The following is a 17271-nucleotide window of genomic DNA, read 5'->3' on the forward strand; positions in this document are numbered from 1 at the left end:
GTAATTGGCTAACCTATTTTAACTAACTCATAAAGAAGGAGATAATAGCTTGTTTTTGTTCAGTACAAGCAAACCTTTGCAAGATAGTAATAATCCCTGACTGTTCATACTGTCATGCCTCCACCCAGGGTCAGAGGTCAACTCAGATCCTATTCTTTTTATAACAGCAACAACAGTATAATGATGATAAATAATAATAATAGTAATAATAATTTAAAAATCGTGTAACAGAGTAGACTGAAAAGAATACCTGTGCTTTACCAGCAAGAAATAACCTTCCTTTAAGGAACCTTAGCAAAACCTTGTGCCTCTATTTCCCTTTTCACATGGTATTTTAAATACTAAGCACAAACAATTATGATACATTTATGTTCTTGAAATTAGTGTTACCAGAGCCACTGCAGGTGAGGTCCAAGTTGATTTTGACAGAGGATACTTCCTTAAGTACCCTCAAACCTACTAATGTCTGGATGCTATGTATCATAAACATACTATGCCAGAAACATAGACAAACACATTCGTGTCTTTTCACGAGGTCTTCTTTTATTGAATAAAATTCATAAGACTTTGTGGTTTTAATGGCAGCTACCTGCCAAATATTTCTGAGGCAAACACACAGGCTTATCTTCTAATCTTTTCTTCTACTCTCAGATCATGCAATTAAATATATCTGTATATACATCAATTACAGAACAGCTGCAAAAAGCAAGAGGACACAACAGAGTTCACAAGGTTTTATTGGTGTGATCCAAATGTAGTTTGTTTGTTGAGACAGGGTTTCTCTGTGTAACAGAGACCTGGATGTCCTGGACTCACTTTGCAGACCAGGCTGGCCGCAGAGATCTGCCCGCCTCTCCCTCCCAAGGGCTGGGATTAAAGGCATGCAACACCACTGCCCAGCCATCAGAAATGTAGTTTGTTTTGAAGCTTATTAAGCACCTTGGCTTTAGGAAAGATGCTGGAGCAGGCTATCGGGAGTGTCACTGGTTTAAACGGGAAGCTAACAGAGTTGAGTTCAACTGTAGAGACCAAAGAGCCAAATCTAGGCTTAGATAGAGGGATGGATGGATGGTATATTTGGAAGAATAGAAAGATGGCCAGTAGACCAAACCTCGTCAATAGTGACACGACCTAACTGATTTGAAGCCTGGGGGCAGTCAAGTGTTCTTTGCCTATCAGGATGGTCAGATGACAGACTGGTTGGGCTTGTGGCCATCACAGTGCTAGATGGCTATCTCTTTCTGGAGTCTGCTGCACCCTTTTCTTGGAATGATGTGCCTACCACATTCTTGTGCCTGGTTTCCCAAACACAACTTTAGCAATCCCATGTGCTGTTAACAGTTTACCCTAATAAATTCATAGGGTGGCATCCTTTCTACTCCAAGATAGAAGGCACTCATCCGTGAGTGGAACTGGACACATGGTGGTACCATTTGTATCCCCTCTGCTGCAGGCATCCCCCATCCTCAAAATGGAGTCAAAAGCTCGTGTCTCAAAAGTTTAAAAAAACCCATACGTTTACAGAAGATGAAGGTAGAGCAGGACATATCCTGACCTTAACTTTCTAACCATTCAAAAACTGATTAAAATAAATGTTATCTTTACCACATCTCTCCTACCAACTTATCCTTTCCTCTTAAATATAACTTCTCTCCGTGTACTTCATGACTCCTATCTACTCTTACTTCTATAGTAAGGTAACTGCCACCATTACTAACATAACCTTACTACAGGGACAAGTGGGCAGTCAGTCTCTGGATTTCTCTTAAAGGCTTCTGCGCCAGCTTAAGGGCAACCTGGAGTTAGTCTGGTGGAGTGGGAAGCAGCGCTCCACTCTTGTCAGTGGCTCCAAGGGCTGCAGCTAGCTTTGCTTCTCCTATTTTTCCAAAGCGCGCTAGACTCCACAGTGTGGACTTGCCCGTGCTGCGCCAGAGTGACACGGTGTTCCCCAAGATCGACACAATCCCGTGGCAGGTCCTGTCATTCTCCCCATTTCCTCCTCCCAGGAGTCTTCCTCTGGCCGGCCTTCCCTCGGTCACATGACAGGAAGCACAGCTCCCCCAACGTCAAGACGTCTGCCCCCCTTCTCCAAGTCCCCCGGCGCACCGTACGCAAAAAGCCCAGGCAGAGCGCTAGCGGGGCTGTGCGAGCAATCCGGTTGGAGAGCGTGTGCACGGCCGGCCGCGGGTTCCCGGATGTCGGCCTCCCGCAAGCTCCGCCCCGCCCCGCCCCGCGCTCGCTCCGCCCTCTGCGCGCCCTGTTCCGTGCCTTGAGGTTGCGGTCAGCGCGAGCCGCTGCAGCGAGTCGGGGCTGCCCGTGAGCGTGAGGCTGCAACCCTCTCCTCCCGCCGACGCATCTCCAACCGGGACTCCGCCCGCCTCGCTCCGGGCCCAGGCCCTGTTGCACCCCGCCCGGCTCCGGACAGCAAAGCCGCCGTCGCCGCGTCCCGAGAAACCTACAGCCGTCGCCAGCGCCGCCCGCCGAGCAAGATGGTGAGACCTCAGCTCCCGGGTCGGGCAAGGGAGGGCCCGGGGCGTCCTCCCGGGGAGAAAATTCCAGAGCCCTGGCGGGTGCAGGTGCCGGGTTTCAAGTCCTCGGCCACTTGCGCGCTCCCGGGCCTCTGCTAGCTGCAAGGCCCTTGCAAGCCCCCAGCCTCTGCGCGCCTCCTCCGGGCCTCCGCGCGCCCCCGGCCCCCTGCAAACGCCGGACGTCCCCGCGCCCCCTACAAGCCGCCGGGCCTCCGCGCGCCCCGAGACTCGCCGCCCCCGCCCTCCGCACGACCCTGGGCCTCCGGGAGCCCACAGCGCCGCCGCCCCCGGACTCTTAAGCCTGTGGGCCTCCGCGCAACCCCGGCCCCGCCGCCAGGCTCTCTCGCTCGGTCTTTTCTGGATCCCTGTCCCGAGGGGCTGCGCCCTCGCTACCCTCCTCCACGTGGAACCCACTTTCCGCCCCCAGATGGGTTTCCAGGTTGGGTTTTCTGAAATCCGGTGGAAATGATAGTGTGCGGCAAATGGCGCTTTATGTAAGACCCACTTCTCCAGAGTTGTGCTTCCTCCCACTCACTCCGCATTTTCCAGCAGCGAGCCTTGGCAGAGATCCTTCCACTTTCTTGCCTTCGCTTGTTCTCGTATTTATCTCGCTGCTGTTTGCAACCTTAGGGGCTTTTTTTTTCGAGGCCGCTTTTCTCTGCGTTGGTGAACATGAGAGGGCCAGCGTGTATATTGGTTAAGACACCGGGCAGCTTGGTCCTGGAGAAATGCTTATATTGGTTTGTTAATGTTTTCTTAGTATTTTTATTTCTGGTTTTTTTCCCTGGTGCTTGTGGTAGTTGTTGTTGAACGATGGCGATTTAAATTTTCCCTTCCTTACTTTGCTATTAATCCGTAGGTGGAATTCACCATGTAGTGTTTCTGGCAGACGCTAGGGGTGTGCCTCCGCCTGTCACCATAGCCAAGAAATCTATGACGCCTTTAGCATGTTACCTTACTGGTTCTGTAGCTCCAACTTGGCCTATGTTTCGTCTTTGAGATCAAGAATTGTGTTCACAGAAAAACATAGCTGCACTGCGCGTTATAAGTCAGTTACTTAAACTCGATACTAGATTGTAACACTTGTAAAAATCTTTTCAATGTATATCAAAGAATTTCAGGCGGATTTGGGATACTTACACCCTTTAATTGTACAGTCCCCCTTGCATATAAGATTTAAATGCTTCAAATGTGGATTGTTTATTGCAACTGAAAAACTAGTTAGGTGGTGGTGGTCAGACAAAGTGAGGTTACATATTCAAGTAAGACCGCTTTTATTTATTTATTTATTTTATTTATTTATTGTCGGGCTTACTGGCATTTATAAGACCCATTAAAGGAACAGCTTTAATAAATGGTTCGTGATTTTGGAACATAGAGGGATTTTTTTTCTTAATTTGGGAAGATGTTTAGATGATTTGGCTCCTCGAAGGTTATGAAACTTCACCTTTTCTACACCATTAAAGAGCATTTAGGAAGATCATATCTGTTCATAATACATTTGTAATATTCCAAAGTTAGGGATTGCACTTAATAATTTTGTTTGTTTGTTTTGAGGCTGTTTTTCTCTGTAGCCCAGGCTACCCTGTAGCTCCTTGGCTGGCCTGCTTCAGTTTCATGTCTGCGATGTATGCCATCACCTTATATCAGAGTAACCAATCAAAGGGCCAAATTGTCCAAGATAGGCCTCTTCCTCCTCACGCTTAGACTGGGTACCTCAGGGCAGTTAGAGGTTTATACTTTGTACCATCTACAAACCTGCCAAATTGGGTTATTTTGTAGCAACACAGTAACTGAAGCTAAGAGATACAGCATCATCTGCAGACTGACAAGATGGCTCCTCCTGTGGCTTACTTTTATCTGAAGATCGATGTCTATTTGCAGTGATTTTTTTAAATTAAATTTTAGCTGTGTGTATATGGGGAAAGGGTGTGTGTACAAGAGTGCAGGTGCTTTAGAAGCCCAGAAGAGGGCCAGATTTCTCTGGGTTCTGAGTTACATGTAGTTGTGCACTTCACATGTGTGCCGGGAACCAAACCTAGTTTCTGAAAGTGTGGTGTGTGCGCTCTCTCCCTTTTTTTTTTTTTTTTTTTTTTTTTTTTTTGGTTCGAGCCTGGAGCCCGCTTGAGCTCTTGAGCCCTCGATGACTCTCAATTTTTATTCTAATTTATACTGTTGATACTAAAAGTTAGGCATCTGTGTTGCATATTCTTTACCGCAGCTGTTCCCTCAGACCATTGACATTTTTTGTTGTTGTTTATTCAGACGTGGTTTCTCTGTGTAGCCTTGGCTGTCCTGGCCTGGTTGGCCTTGAACGTACATTCACTAGCCTTTGCTGTTAGTGCTGGGACTAAAGGTGTACACCACCACCACTGGGCAGCCCACTGACTCTTAAATTCCTCATCTTTCTGTGACTCTGTTTCCTAGTCAGTCACAGTATTTTAAGATTTGTTTTATAATATCTAACAGGTCATTATTTTCCTTTTTTTTTTTTTTTGGTTTGGTTTGTGGTGTGTGTGTACGCTGTGTGTGTGCGCTGTGTGTGTGCGCGCGCGCGCCTGTGTGTGTGGTTAATTGCTTTTGGTTTTTTTTTTCTCTGGCTTCCCTTAAAACTTTCCCAATTCACATTTGCCTTATTATTTTTCTTCCCAGTTCTGCCCTGACATAGGAACAGTCTTGGTGTGATCCGCACCATATTGGTTTGGAAGTACCAAGACCATGTGCATAACTTGATTTGGCCATATGGATCATTGAGTAACTGAAAATATGTTGGGCTTTGTAATGATCTGGGTAATTTTCCACGCTAAGCCTACATTTCTGGAAAAATTCATTACCTTCAGAAAAGCTAATTGCTAGTGGGTACCACTAAATTGCTAGATTTTCATAATAGATTTTGTAGTTTTAATTTATTGTCTGATTAAATGGGAAAGTAAATGGGATTAAATCTCTTACGGAGCCGTGTGTGTGAGTGTGTGTGTGTGTGTGCGTGCGCGCGCACACGCGCGCACGCGCATGTGCATGTGTCTGCACGTGTGCTCATTCACAGCCTTGTAGAGGTCACAGGGTGTGTTGGGTGCCTTTCTTGGGAGCTCGCTACCTCCCCTCTCCACCCCCACCCCCCAAACAGACACCCTCACTGAGCTTGGAACTTTCTGATCTATGCTGGCAGTAAAATCTAGGGACCCTCCTGCCTCTGCATTCCAGCACTGACATTACAAGTGTTTTCTGAACCATCTGGCTTTTTACATGAATTTGGGGCGATCAGAACGTGGGCCCTGATGTTTGTGTGCTAAGCAGCTGAGCCAGCCCTGTAAATGCTCATTCTGACAAGTGTTTTATTTACTGCTTTAAAAGCAGTTAGTTTGAGTCTGGTATGGTGATGGACAACTTTTACCCCAGTACTTGGGAGACAGAGACAGGTGGATCTTAAGTAGTTTAAGGCCAGACAGGTCTACCTAGCAAGCCGTTGGGCTGTAGTTAACTCCAGTGGTTTCACGAGTCAAAACAAAGTTTATCCTTCTTTCATTCTCTTTTAAAACAGTTGGGCATTAAGAATTAGGAAGGTTAGGTATAATATCAGATCTGTGAGTGCAGAGCACCTAGGAATTGTCCTCAGTTAGGTTGTTTGTATCTTAGTTGGATTAGATAATATGGATTTGGGCTGTTGCGACATCCCAGTGGGTAAAGGTGCTTTTCTCCCCAAGCATGATCCCTGGGTTTTATCTCCCACTCACATGGTGTGAGAGAATGGATATCTGAAATTCGTCTTTGTACTGGCATGAGTCCTTCACTCCACCATACACACAAATGAACAAAAAATCGGTTCTTTCAAAGACTTTTTAGTCATTTTTAGCTTTTTATTGAAGTTTTCATTCTTATGGAAACTTAATTTTATTGCCAGCAGAGCTAAGATTTATACATATTTGGAGGGAAAAGTTTCTTCTCTCTCACACACACCCCCATTGTGGATGAGAAACTTAAAATGGATCAGATATGAGATACAGAAGCCAGCTAAGAATCAGTCGGCCATGAGAGAGATGGGCAGTATAGGACTAAGTATCTGCTACAGACAGTGAAGAGGGTAAGTCAGGTTGGGACTTACTTATTCAGGAGAGTTAAGCAAGGCTGACTGTGGACTTTCTCCTCTGGGTAAAGCAATGGGGATTCATTCATTCATACCAACAGATACTTGTAGATTTCCTCTGTTGGTCACTGCTTACTGTCCTCTTTGTTGCAGAGGATATTAAAATTGGTTTTCTTGCCTTGGACAAATGTCTGTAGCTGTGAGATACGATGTGATTGATGTCATGAATGGTATAGACCAAAGCATGACAAAAAGGGAGCTAAGAACACCATGAGTTGGAAAGTAGAGAAAGCTCTGTGAATAGAGAGTTGTGCTAGGTCTAAAAAGATCATCTGGGCTGCAGAAGAGAGGTGAGGGCATCCCAGAGACGTCTCATAGCCCGAAGGTAGGAAGAGCGTGAGCATTTAGAGTAGTGATTCTCAAATGTGGGTCGGAAATCAGCAGGCTCACTAATTTGGAAGCTTGGACTGTCTTACCCTACACAGCGGGGCAGTGAGCCAGGCTGTTCAGTTTTCATAGGTCTTCAGGTGATTGGGATGCTAAAACTTGAGAGCCACTGCTTAGACTGTTACTTATCTAAATTGTAGTTGGCTCTGATAATCTACTTAGCACTAACAATGTAAACATTGAAGACATGATTATGATCTCTAAGCAGAGTCAAGGTGAGTAAACAGGCAGTGATTATGGAGTGCTGTGGCTGCTTTAGCAAACTAAATGTAGGGCGTTTGTAAGAGCAGGTGGGGGCAAATTATTTCAGATTGTGGTGGGAGTCACAGCCTCCTGGGAGACTCCGTTTATCTTCAAAGGATGAGTAGGTAGTCACAGTCATAGAGGCATGAACATAGAAAACTGTTCAGGGGCTGGGAGTGCAGACCTAAGGTGGTTTTCTTAGGATTTTTTTAATTTTATAGGAGTATGTTCAGTAGATACCATATGTTTATTAACCATATGTTGAATGTTAAATACTTGTGTTAACCATTGTTTGTTTCACTCCAATAGTGTTCAAGTTATACTAGACATTTACTTTATTATAAAATACTTGTGGTAAATGGTTTTTGCTTGGCTGTAGGCAGGCTAGGTTAGATCACAGTGTTCACCAGATTAGATTGTTAAATGTATTTTTAAAATTTATTATACTTTCAACTTATGTACAGTGGGGTTTATCAGTCAATTAACTCCATTGTTTTAAGCATTCTTGTCATTTTTCAGCAGTAGAATGATATTTTTAAGAGAGATTACTTTGTAGTTTGGTTATTTTAATAAGAGGTAAATCTAGATGTAGGGATTAACTCGGTAATAATTATATTAAAAGTGAAGCCACCACTTTGCGAGTCAACCTGGAGGTCCTCAGAAGAGTAGCAGTGCCCAGTGAGTAATGGTGTGTGCTGCCTCAAGGTGCAAGCCTGAAGCCTGAGTTCCATTTCGGAGGAAGGAGAGCCAGCTCCTCAGCATTGTCCTCTGACCTGCACATGTGCACGGTGGCATGCACACACACACACACACACACACACACACACACACACAGGTAACATGAAGAGAAACAATTGTCATATGACGCACACTCGAGCGCACACATAAAAGAATCTGTGGCAGCCCGCTGTAAAGATTCTTAGGTACGTTTGTTGCAGCATTTTTCATCGTAGTGGATATGAGGTGGTGCTAACCTGTGGGATCAGCAGCCCTTGGATGAGGAACGAAATGTGCTGTGCACATTTTATATATACACAATGAAGTTTTATTCACTAGTAAAGGAGAATGGAATCATAATTTGTAGGGAAGTGGATAGAATTGGAGCTTGTGGTGTTACACTAACAGCTAGATTTAGACAAGTATCTTTCGTAGGTGGAACAAAGATTTAAATCAGTGATTTTCAGACTTCCTTCTGTGACCCTTGAATGTTGTAATGACCCCAGCCATAAAATGGTACATTATGACTATAATTTTGGCACTGTTATGAATCATAGAAAACTATCTGATGTGCAGGATACCTAATATTTGACCCCCGTGAAAGGATCATGTGACCCCAAAGGGTCACGACCTATGGCTTGAGAAACACTGGTTTAAATGACTGCACCTATCTGTGCCCTGAAAGTAGAAGGGAGACAGCTGGGGAGAGGAAGGGATCAGCAAGAAGGGAAAGACTGTTGGGCTAAGATGAGAGAAACACATGAACAAGTATTAAAAGATTCTTCATGCAACCAAAATAAGTAATACATATAAAGTGACATAAAAGTAATTGCAGTAATTCATTTGAGAAGTGCCTTGGTTAGGGTCACTACAGTTGTGATGGAACATCATGACACAAACCAACTGAGGGAAAGGCTTTATTTTGATTATACTCCTACTTCACTGTACTGTGAGGGAAGTCAGGACAGGAACTCAAGCTGGGCAGACCTGGGGCAGAGCCGATAAGAGGCCTTGGAGTGTGCTGCTTACCGATTGCTCCTCACGGCTGGCTGCAGCACCCACGACCTCCTGCCCAGAAGTGGCGATGCTCGAAATGGACTCTGCCCTCCCACATCTGAATGTCCTGCAGTCTTGCTTGCCAACAGCCTCGTCTCTTGGAGACAGTCTCCTCGTGTGAGGTTCCCTCGGCCATGATGATTCCAGCTTGTGTCAGATTGTCATAGAACTAACTAGTCAGCATAGGTGAGAACCTGAAGGACTACCCTAGTGGTGCAGGTGGAGACCAAGGACTAGGTGTGTATATTTAGGAAGAGGGGAGGGACAGGGGGCTTGTTGCAGTGCTGGAGAGGAGTGGTGGACCCTGGTTTGGTGACTGGGTAGGTGGAATGTGTGTCTGATTCATGCACAGGCTTGAGGAATATGGTTTTCTTTGCCCTAGTCACTCTGAACTGCTCACAGCCTCTCAGAGGGACAGAGCTTCCTGTGGTGTTTGTTTGTTTTGTGGTTTCTTGTTTTGTTTTTTGATTTTGTTTATTTATTCTGTTGGGTTTTTTTTTTGCAACACAATCACTAATTAAAAATTAAAAACTGGGTATGTTGATGCACCTTTAATCAGTACTCATAAAGGAGAGGCAAGCAAATCTCTGACTTCAAGGCCAGAGACAGAGAGCTATTTAGAGAGCTTCTCTCTCTCTCTCTCAAAAAAAAAAAGGATGTAGTGAAAACTTACTTATAGCACTGATAGGGGATATGTAAATTTTATGTGTGCTTGTAATTTTTCTTTTATAACAAGAGTAGAAATGTACCCTCCAGTTCAGAGTGAAGGTGTCAGACACTGGTGTACAGTAGCTGGCCACAGCTCTGCTTTTACCCCTTTCCTGCTGCTTGTCTCACTTAGCTCATTTTCTTATTTTTTTCAACCCACTGCCTCTCTGTGAAGTCTAAATCAGAAGTGGCAGCTATAATGTGGTTGAATTCCAATTAAACTTAGACTCTGATTTCAGCTCCTGCGTTGCTGCAGCGGTGGGTTCCAGGAGCTCAGTAGCACAGTGTGTGGCCTAGTTTTATGAAGAAAAGCCTGCTACAGTTCTTGCTGTGCCGGCTTCTCAAGAGGGAGGGAGTCGAGTGTGGAGGCTGAGGCCTGCTCCTCCTTTAAAGCCACCAGCCCCGGTACAGGGGTCCTGCGCTCATGACTTCTCATGACAGGCTATACGTTGAAGTGTTATAGACATAGCTAATTTGCTGGTTAAGTTTCAACACAAGAACCTTCTCAAGAGGCTGTTTGCACCCTAGCATTCTGCTCCCCTCCCCGCAGACTCACCCTTCCAGTCCTAGAGGTCTACCTGGTTAGCATCACAGTCCAAATCTGCGTCTTGCTAGAACCAGGTAGACACGCAGCTGAGCAGGTCAGTCATTCCAAGGCCGGTTCTTGACATTCTGAGCCTTGACATTGAGTTACTCTCTTCTGAAACGCAGCGGTGGGATTTACAGAACAGACCCCCATTTCAAGCTTTGTGGCTTCGAGATTTCTTCCAGATGCCCTAGTTTATTTCATTTCAGTTCTGTCCAAACTCCACGACATCCTAGCACATTCATGCGCCCTTTGTAACTCGGAGGGCTGTTTGCTCTGGTTTCTGGTGCCTCTTCATTTGTCTTTCAGACCGCACCAGAAGGGATTTAACTGGGTGTGTGTTTTCTTTTTTAAGGCTTATATTTTTTATTGTAAGGCCAGAAGACAGCCTCAGCTGACATGGCTGCTGGGAACTGACCATGGGTGTGTGTTATTAAGCATGGCCAGCCTTCTCTCCAGCCTAGCTTTGCATATTTCTACCAGCATTCTGGTTAGGACCTCTTAATCACTGAGAAGTGTTAGCTTTCCTGAGCCTCCACCTAAAGTAATGAGGTTAATCTATTCCTGAAGTCAGGCTTCTTATCTAAGGTCTTTTTAAGGTCCATGTAATACTGCAGTGACAGTTTCAACCAGGTTTAGGAAGGAAAATCAAAGTATAGTATTGTGTTCTATACTGAAGAAGTTTCTCTTGGGTGATGCTGGTCTAAAGTGGCCATGCATCTGTGATAGCAGCACTCTAAATACTAGCATGGGGTGGCAGTTGGGAAAGAGACGAATTTGGATTCTAGCTCTGGCTTTTTTGTTGTTTTAATGTGATCCTGAATAAATGTCATAAGCAGGCTAGACTTTACCTAAAATAGGAAGAACCCCACTTCTGGTAGCGTCAGTATACATTGTCTGGAAATCTAGCAGGCAGCCATCTCATGTATTTGCCTCTTCTTAAGAGTTCTGTCCTCCTGGCTCCTGTGACTGGTTTTTTCTGGCTGCTGTTCTACCACCCTGACCACCATCATCAGTATTTGTTTCTAGATTTTCATCTGTTGTTTAGCCCAAAATTCTTTTGTGTCACTTTGCCATTTTTAAGTCCCAAATATAAAAAAACAAAACCAAGTCTTTAACATAAAGACTCGAGAATTATTTTCTGTGGTGGTTGTTAGAGATGCTCACTCTTACGGTAGAGTGGTCTGGTCAAGACTTTTTCTCCAGGTCGTTACTTCCTAAGCTGTTAGGCACTCAGTCATGATGTGCCATTGAGACCGTACTTATTGCTGGAACCCAGATTGGCTTAGTACAAGGAAATGAATGACATTGTCAGTGCAGTAATTTTTTCCCCCATTAATAATGACAGCTGAATCCAGAGTAGGCTGATATACCTGAAAACAGCAAACTACAAGAGAATGTGCTACCGCGTCCAGTACAGAAGAACACAGTGAACTGTTTAGTCTGCTTTCTTCCTTGTGACTCAGCTTTTGTGAGAAGAATTTATCTCACAGTGCCCTTAGATACTGCAGATGTACTGTGTGTTTCCACTCTTCGCTTCAGCGATCCTTCACACCCTTCACTTATTTATGTGTGCCTTCACAAAGCTATCTATCTATCGGATTGATTGTCCAGCACAACCGTAACTGCTAGGATTTGCGTTCTTATTAGTACTTCAGCAGTAGAATGATAGATTTTGAGTGTCTGCTTTCCTTAAGGCCAGGCCCCCTAGCTCCCCAGGTGCTGCTGCCACACACGCTAGGCGGGCGCCCGGACTGAGCGGCACCCTCAGCTAGGCTGTGCTATTTCTAATGTATAGTTGTAAGACCATGACGGCTTTAGGGCTGGGGGAGGGGGAGGGGAGGAGTATATGTCATAACAACAACTATCCTATAATCTAGATCTGCTATTAAATCTTTTATCCATCGTCTCTGTCACAGTTGGCCTTATGCTGTCCTGAAGCCAATGCTTAAGTTTCTTCACTGTTCTTCACGCTGCCCCGGTTGTGCTGAAAAGGAGGCTGGTGTCTTTCTCTGTTCTTCAGACTCCTTGTATAGAGTGTATGCTCTGACCCTTCATTTCTTGACAGTCTGATCTTTAACCAGGTCAGTGTCTCAGACACCTCATCCCTTTTCACCTTTGGTGCTTTGTTTGTACTGTTTTCCCAGTGTGGTTTGCCTTCCTCTTCGGCAGAATCTGTGCCAATGACAGTTTATGAAAACTACTCAGTTCCACCCAGACAGTTACTGACCAGCAGTTTGTAACTTTCTCTGTAGCCGATCCTGTGTTACAGTGTGTTCTGCCTTGCCTGAGTTCTGGTTCTTCTAGGGCAAAGGGCATTTTTATAAATCCAGTCCCATGTAATATTTTCTTCCCATGTAAAGCGGAGACGCAGGGGAGCAAATTGTCTCTGGTTAGGCCAGCTAATGTGGCTCCTGTTGGAAATGCCCCACAGTCTTCAGGGTGTTTGTCAGGCACACTGGGAAAGTGATGTTGATTCTGAAAGTTAGAGAAGGGTTTTGCTTAACGGTTATTATGCATTTGAATAGGGTGTTATTTTTGTTTATAACTAGTAAACTTCTTTCAGTTTTTAGGAAACTCAAAATATGAATAGTGATTACTTTTCATTTAAGCTGTTCTTGCATTTTCTACACAATCTCAGAACAACTGACAAATTAAGTATAATTCTAAATCTTTGATTTCGTTGAACAAACCTGTAATACTCATTTACTTATAGAGCAAGTGTTGCCAAATACAAAGATGGAAGAAAAAGAGAGGACAGTGCTAGGGAAGCTCATAGCATTCAGGAGTCAGTGTACTGGAAGGAAAGTACTAGGGAAGAAGGGAACTGCCGCAGTAGATCTGCCTCCCGGAGGCGCTGCGCTGAGGCTCAGGCTGCCCCTGCTTGCTCAGTTTGAACTGCACATGTAGCAGTTGGTGAATTTTGCTACATTGATTCCATTCACGTTACTCATGCAGTGTATAAAGTCAAGTAATCCCTTAAGTGCTGAAGAAACACTTCACTCTGTCTGTAGCCTCACTCAGTTTCAGGTGTTCCTGATAAAATTCCTCAACAGAAGCATCATAAGGGAGACTGGGTTATTCTTGGCTCCCAGGTAGAGTCCATCTTTCTAGAAGACAAGGCACCAGCGTCTGCTCAGGAGAGAGGGATGGTGCTTGAGCGTGGTCAGCTTTTCCTTTCACACCGTCTGGTACCTCAGCGGAGGAAGAGATAGCCCACACCTTTAGGAGGCCTTCCTCACTCATTTCATATAACCAAGGGAAATCTTCACATTGCTCACCAAAGGCATGTCTCCTAGGTGATCCAGGCCCTGTCAAGTTAATAGTCAACATTAGCAGTTCACAGTTTGTGTGCGGGAGGAGCCGTGAGGGTATCTGTGCACTTGTGGAGGCCAGAGGTTGACACTAAGTCTTTGCCTGGATTGCTCTGAGCCTTAGATGTTGAGGCCCGGGGTCTCTCCACTGAGCATAGTGCCTCCCTACTGGGCTAGATAGCTAGTCTAGCTAGCCAGCGTTATCCAGGAATTTCCTGTCCCTGCCGTATAAGCGCTGGGCTTGCAGGCTCGCTGCTCTGCCCACTAGGTCCGTGGCTGTTAGGGGTCTGAACTTCAGTCCTCACTCTGGAGCAGCCCACAGAGACATCCTCAGCCTACGTGATCTGATGATCTAAGTGGCGCTCACGATGACTCTAGGCGTACAGTGGAAACTGCACCTGCCTTTCAGCGGCTTGCTGTGTTTCAGCCTCCCCTGGCGTAGTGCTGTCCATCCCCCTGTGCTCACCCTCATCCTTCAAACCTGAATCAAAAACACCAGCACGACTAGCATGTGAAGATTTGGGTTTGGAAGTGTAAATGTTATAATTGTTTGGGAAGCAGCTCATCAGCTGCTACATACAATCACTATGCGGTCTGTGATTTCCAGTTTACATGTGTTATTCTTTTGTTCCTCTGCAACGGGCTTTAGGAAAGCATTCTTATGGTGAATTATGTTATATGGATCAGAATGATGGGCATGGAGGTTCATGTCTGTAATGATTTAAGCACTTCAGAGGCTGGACAGGTTTGTGAATTTGAGGACAGCTTGGTCAAGACTCTCTCAGAAAACCAAAAAGAATCAGTATTTTTTTTTTATTTGTTGAACAGTTTTCTTATTGGATATGCCTCTGTATTCATTGGTCAGGCCTTCTCTCCTCTCTCTAAGAATAATAAAGAAGAAATTGTTCATGAATGTTCTAATACCATTATTCAGTAACATTATTCAGCGTAAGCAAGAAATGAAAACAGTCCAGATGTCTTATTTTTACAGATGAGTGGGTAAATACGATGTGATACAGTCATATAATGAAGTATTACTAAGCATTAAAAAGACGCATAACTGTCTTAGGGTTTTACTGCTCTGAACGGACATCATGACCAAAGCAACCTCTAATTGTGGCTAGCTTACAACAAGTTCAGAGGTTCAGTCCATTATCCATCAAGGTGGGAACATGGCAGTGCCCAGGCAGGCATGGCGCCGCAGGAGCTGAGAGTTCTACACCTTCATCTGAAGGCTGCTAGCAGAATACTGGCTCCATGGCAGCTAGGATAAGGGTCTTAAAGCCACCCTTCCTCCAACAAGGCCACATCTCCTAATAGTGCCACTCCCTGGGCCAAGTATATTCAAACCACCACACATACCGATTCTTTTACTGTATAGCTGAGGCTGGCCTTATGTTGGTGATCATCCTGACTCAGCTCCCAAATTCTGGGATTACAAAGGTGAGCCATGGTTGGATATTGTGTTTGTTTCATGTAGCCATTTTGAGCTAACCTTGGATATACTATGATGAGTAAAAGCCATTACTTACTGTGTATTTTTTCATTTATATGTCGTAGCCTGTGTGTGTCTAGAGCCAGGAGGCAAATCATTGCTTCCCAAGGGTGGCATGAAAGGCGTTTAGAGGACTGCTAATGGATAAACACTTTTCTGATCCTCCATTTTCCTGAAATTTTCTTGAGCTCTTAATATATTAAATATAAATATACACATGTGTATTGCATTCTTATTATCCATTGATCTGTGTAGGATACTTCTAACCTGGCCCATTTCATTGCTATTAAGAACCTAGCACCAAGGACCATGAATGTACAAGCATATCTATGATAGTTTAGGAGAACCAGGAGTGGTTTTCTGGGTCATATGATAGTTTTTGAGATGCCTTCCTATTGATGTCCATAATATTGTACGGGTTTGTGCCCTACCAGTAGTGAACAAGGGTTCACATCCGTCACTGCATTTGTTGTTAGGTTTCTTAACGGAGTTGAGGGGGGTGAGGTGATACTCTCTTGGCATTGTTTTGGCTACTCATGGTTCCATGTGAGTTCTTGGATGTTCTTCTCCTAGTTCTCTGAAGAATGGCGTTGGCATTTTGATGGGCATTGCTTTGTAATAGGATCACCTTTGTTCCTATGGCCGTTTACATTACCGACTGTCGTCCAGGAGCAAACAAGTGCATTCTGCCATCTAGTGTCTTGGTTTCCTTTTTCAGTGTGTTGGAGTTTTCATTGCAGAAGTCTTTCTCTTCCTTGGTTATGTTTATTCCTGTGTACTTTATTTGGGGGGGGCAAACTATTATGAAATGTATCTATTTCCTAACTTCTTTCCCAGTGAGTTTATTGTATATTTGAAGGCCGCTTGCTGACTTTAATAAATTGATTTTACATTTTGCAAGTTTATTGAAAGTGTTTAGTCACAGTTTTTTGTTCACTCTGTAGGGTCTATTAAACAGAATTGCTTTGTCTACAAACCAATAGGGTTGTTTTGATTGCTTCTGTTATTTTCCCTTTTATATCTTTCTCCTCCATGTTGTTATAGTTAAGATTTGGGGCACTTTATTGTATAAGGGAAGAGAGGGGCCATGCTCTTAACTCTACTCCGTTTAGCATGGTATTGGTTACTGGCTTGTTCTGTAGGTTCTTCATTATTGTGAGTTGTGTTCCTTCTACTCTTAATGTCTCTAGGACTTTTGTCATGAGTTTGTTGAACTCTGTCAAGTGACCTTTTCTGCATCCATTGGGATGATTTCATGCTAGCTGTTCTAACTTTATTTGTAAATGTAATATATATATATATTTAAATTTGCATGTATCCACTTGGTCATGATATATGATCATCTTAATGTGTTCCTAAATTCAGTTTGCAAATATCTTTTGAGAGTATTTGCATCTGTGTTCTTCAGGCAAGTGGATCTGTGGCTTTCTGGTTTTGTTCTCTTTATTTCAGTGGTTCTCCAGCTCACTAATATGTTGTAACCCTTTAATACAGATCTCATATTGTGATGACCCTCACAACTATAAAATTATTATTGTTGCTACTCATAAATGTAACTTAGCTACTGTTATGGATTGTAGTTTAAATATCTGTGTTTTCTATTGATCTTAGGCAACCTCTATGAAAGGGTTGTTTGGCCTCCAAAGTAGTTGGGAACCCACAGGTTGAGAACAACTGATTTATTTGGTTTTGATGTTCAATTGATATTGGGTTTGTGTTTTTATGAACACAAATTTGTGTTTCTTCCCTTTATATTACTTAGAAGTATTGGTATTTTGGTTTTATTATCTTCAAAATTAGTTCACGTTGTGTCTCTATCGTGTGCTTTGTCGTTGTGTGCTTTGTCGTTGTGTGCCTGCTGCTCTACCTTGTTCCCCTCCCTCTCTGACGGAGCCTGAGGAGCAGGTGAGGACAGGAGTGTGAGGTCCAGCAACATAAATGGCATTTCACTTTTTTCATCTAGTAAATGTTTCCACCCATAATTATTTTCAAAGAGTATTTTCTACATCTATAAGCTCATTATTTTACTTTTAAAACGTCTTCATTTAGTTTTAACTTAAAGGTAATTAAATTAATACATTTGGGACATCTGA

The 17271-nt window shown here is 44.0% G+C and overlaps 1 protein-coding gene across 1 annotated transcript in view; it reads left to right on the forward strand.

Moving 5' to 3' along the window:
* The first annotated feature begins 2234 nt into the window (after positions 1 to 2234).
* Ppp3r1 (protein phosphatase 3 regulatory subunit B, alpha) overlaps positions 2235 to 17271 on the forward strand; it is a 39323-nt gene continuing 24286 nt past the window's right edge. The window contains exon 1 of the mRNA XM_052198688.1: positions 2235 to 2492. Within this exon, the coding sequence (XP_052054648.1) occupies positions 2490 to 2492 (3 nt within the window). The 5' untranslated portion in view covers positions 2235 to 2489. The remainder of the gene's footprint in view (positions 2493 to 17271) is intronic.

This window comes from Apodemus sylvaticus, chromosome 11, assembly GCF_947179515.1.
Source record: "Apodemus sylvaticus chromosome 11, mApoSyl1.1, whole genome shotgun sequence".
In the NCBI taxonomy this organism is placed as follows: Eukaryota; Metazoa; Chordata; class Mammalia; order Rodentia; family Muridae; genus Apodemus; species Apodemus sylvaticus.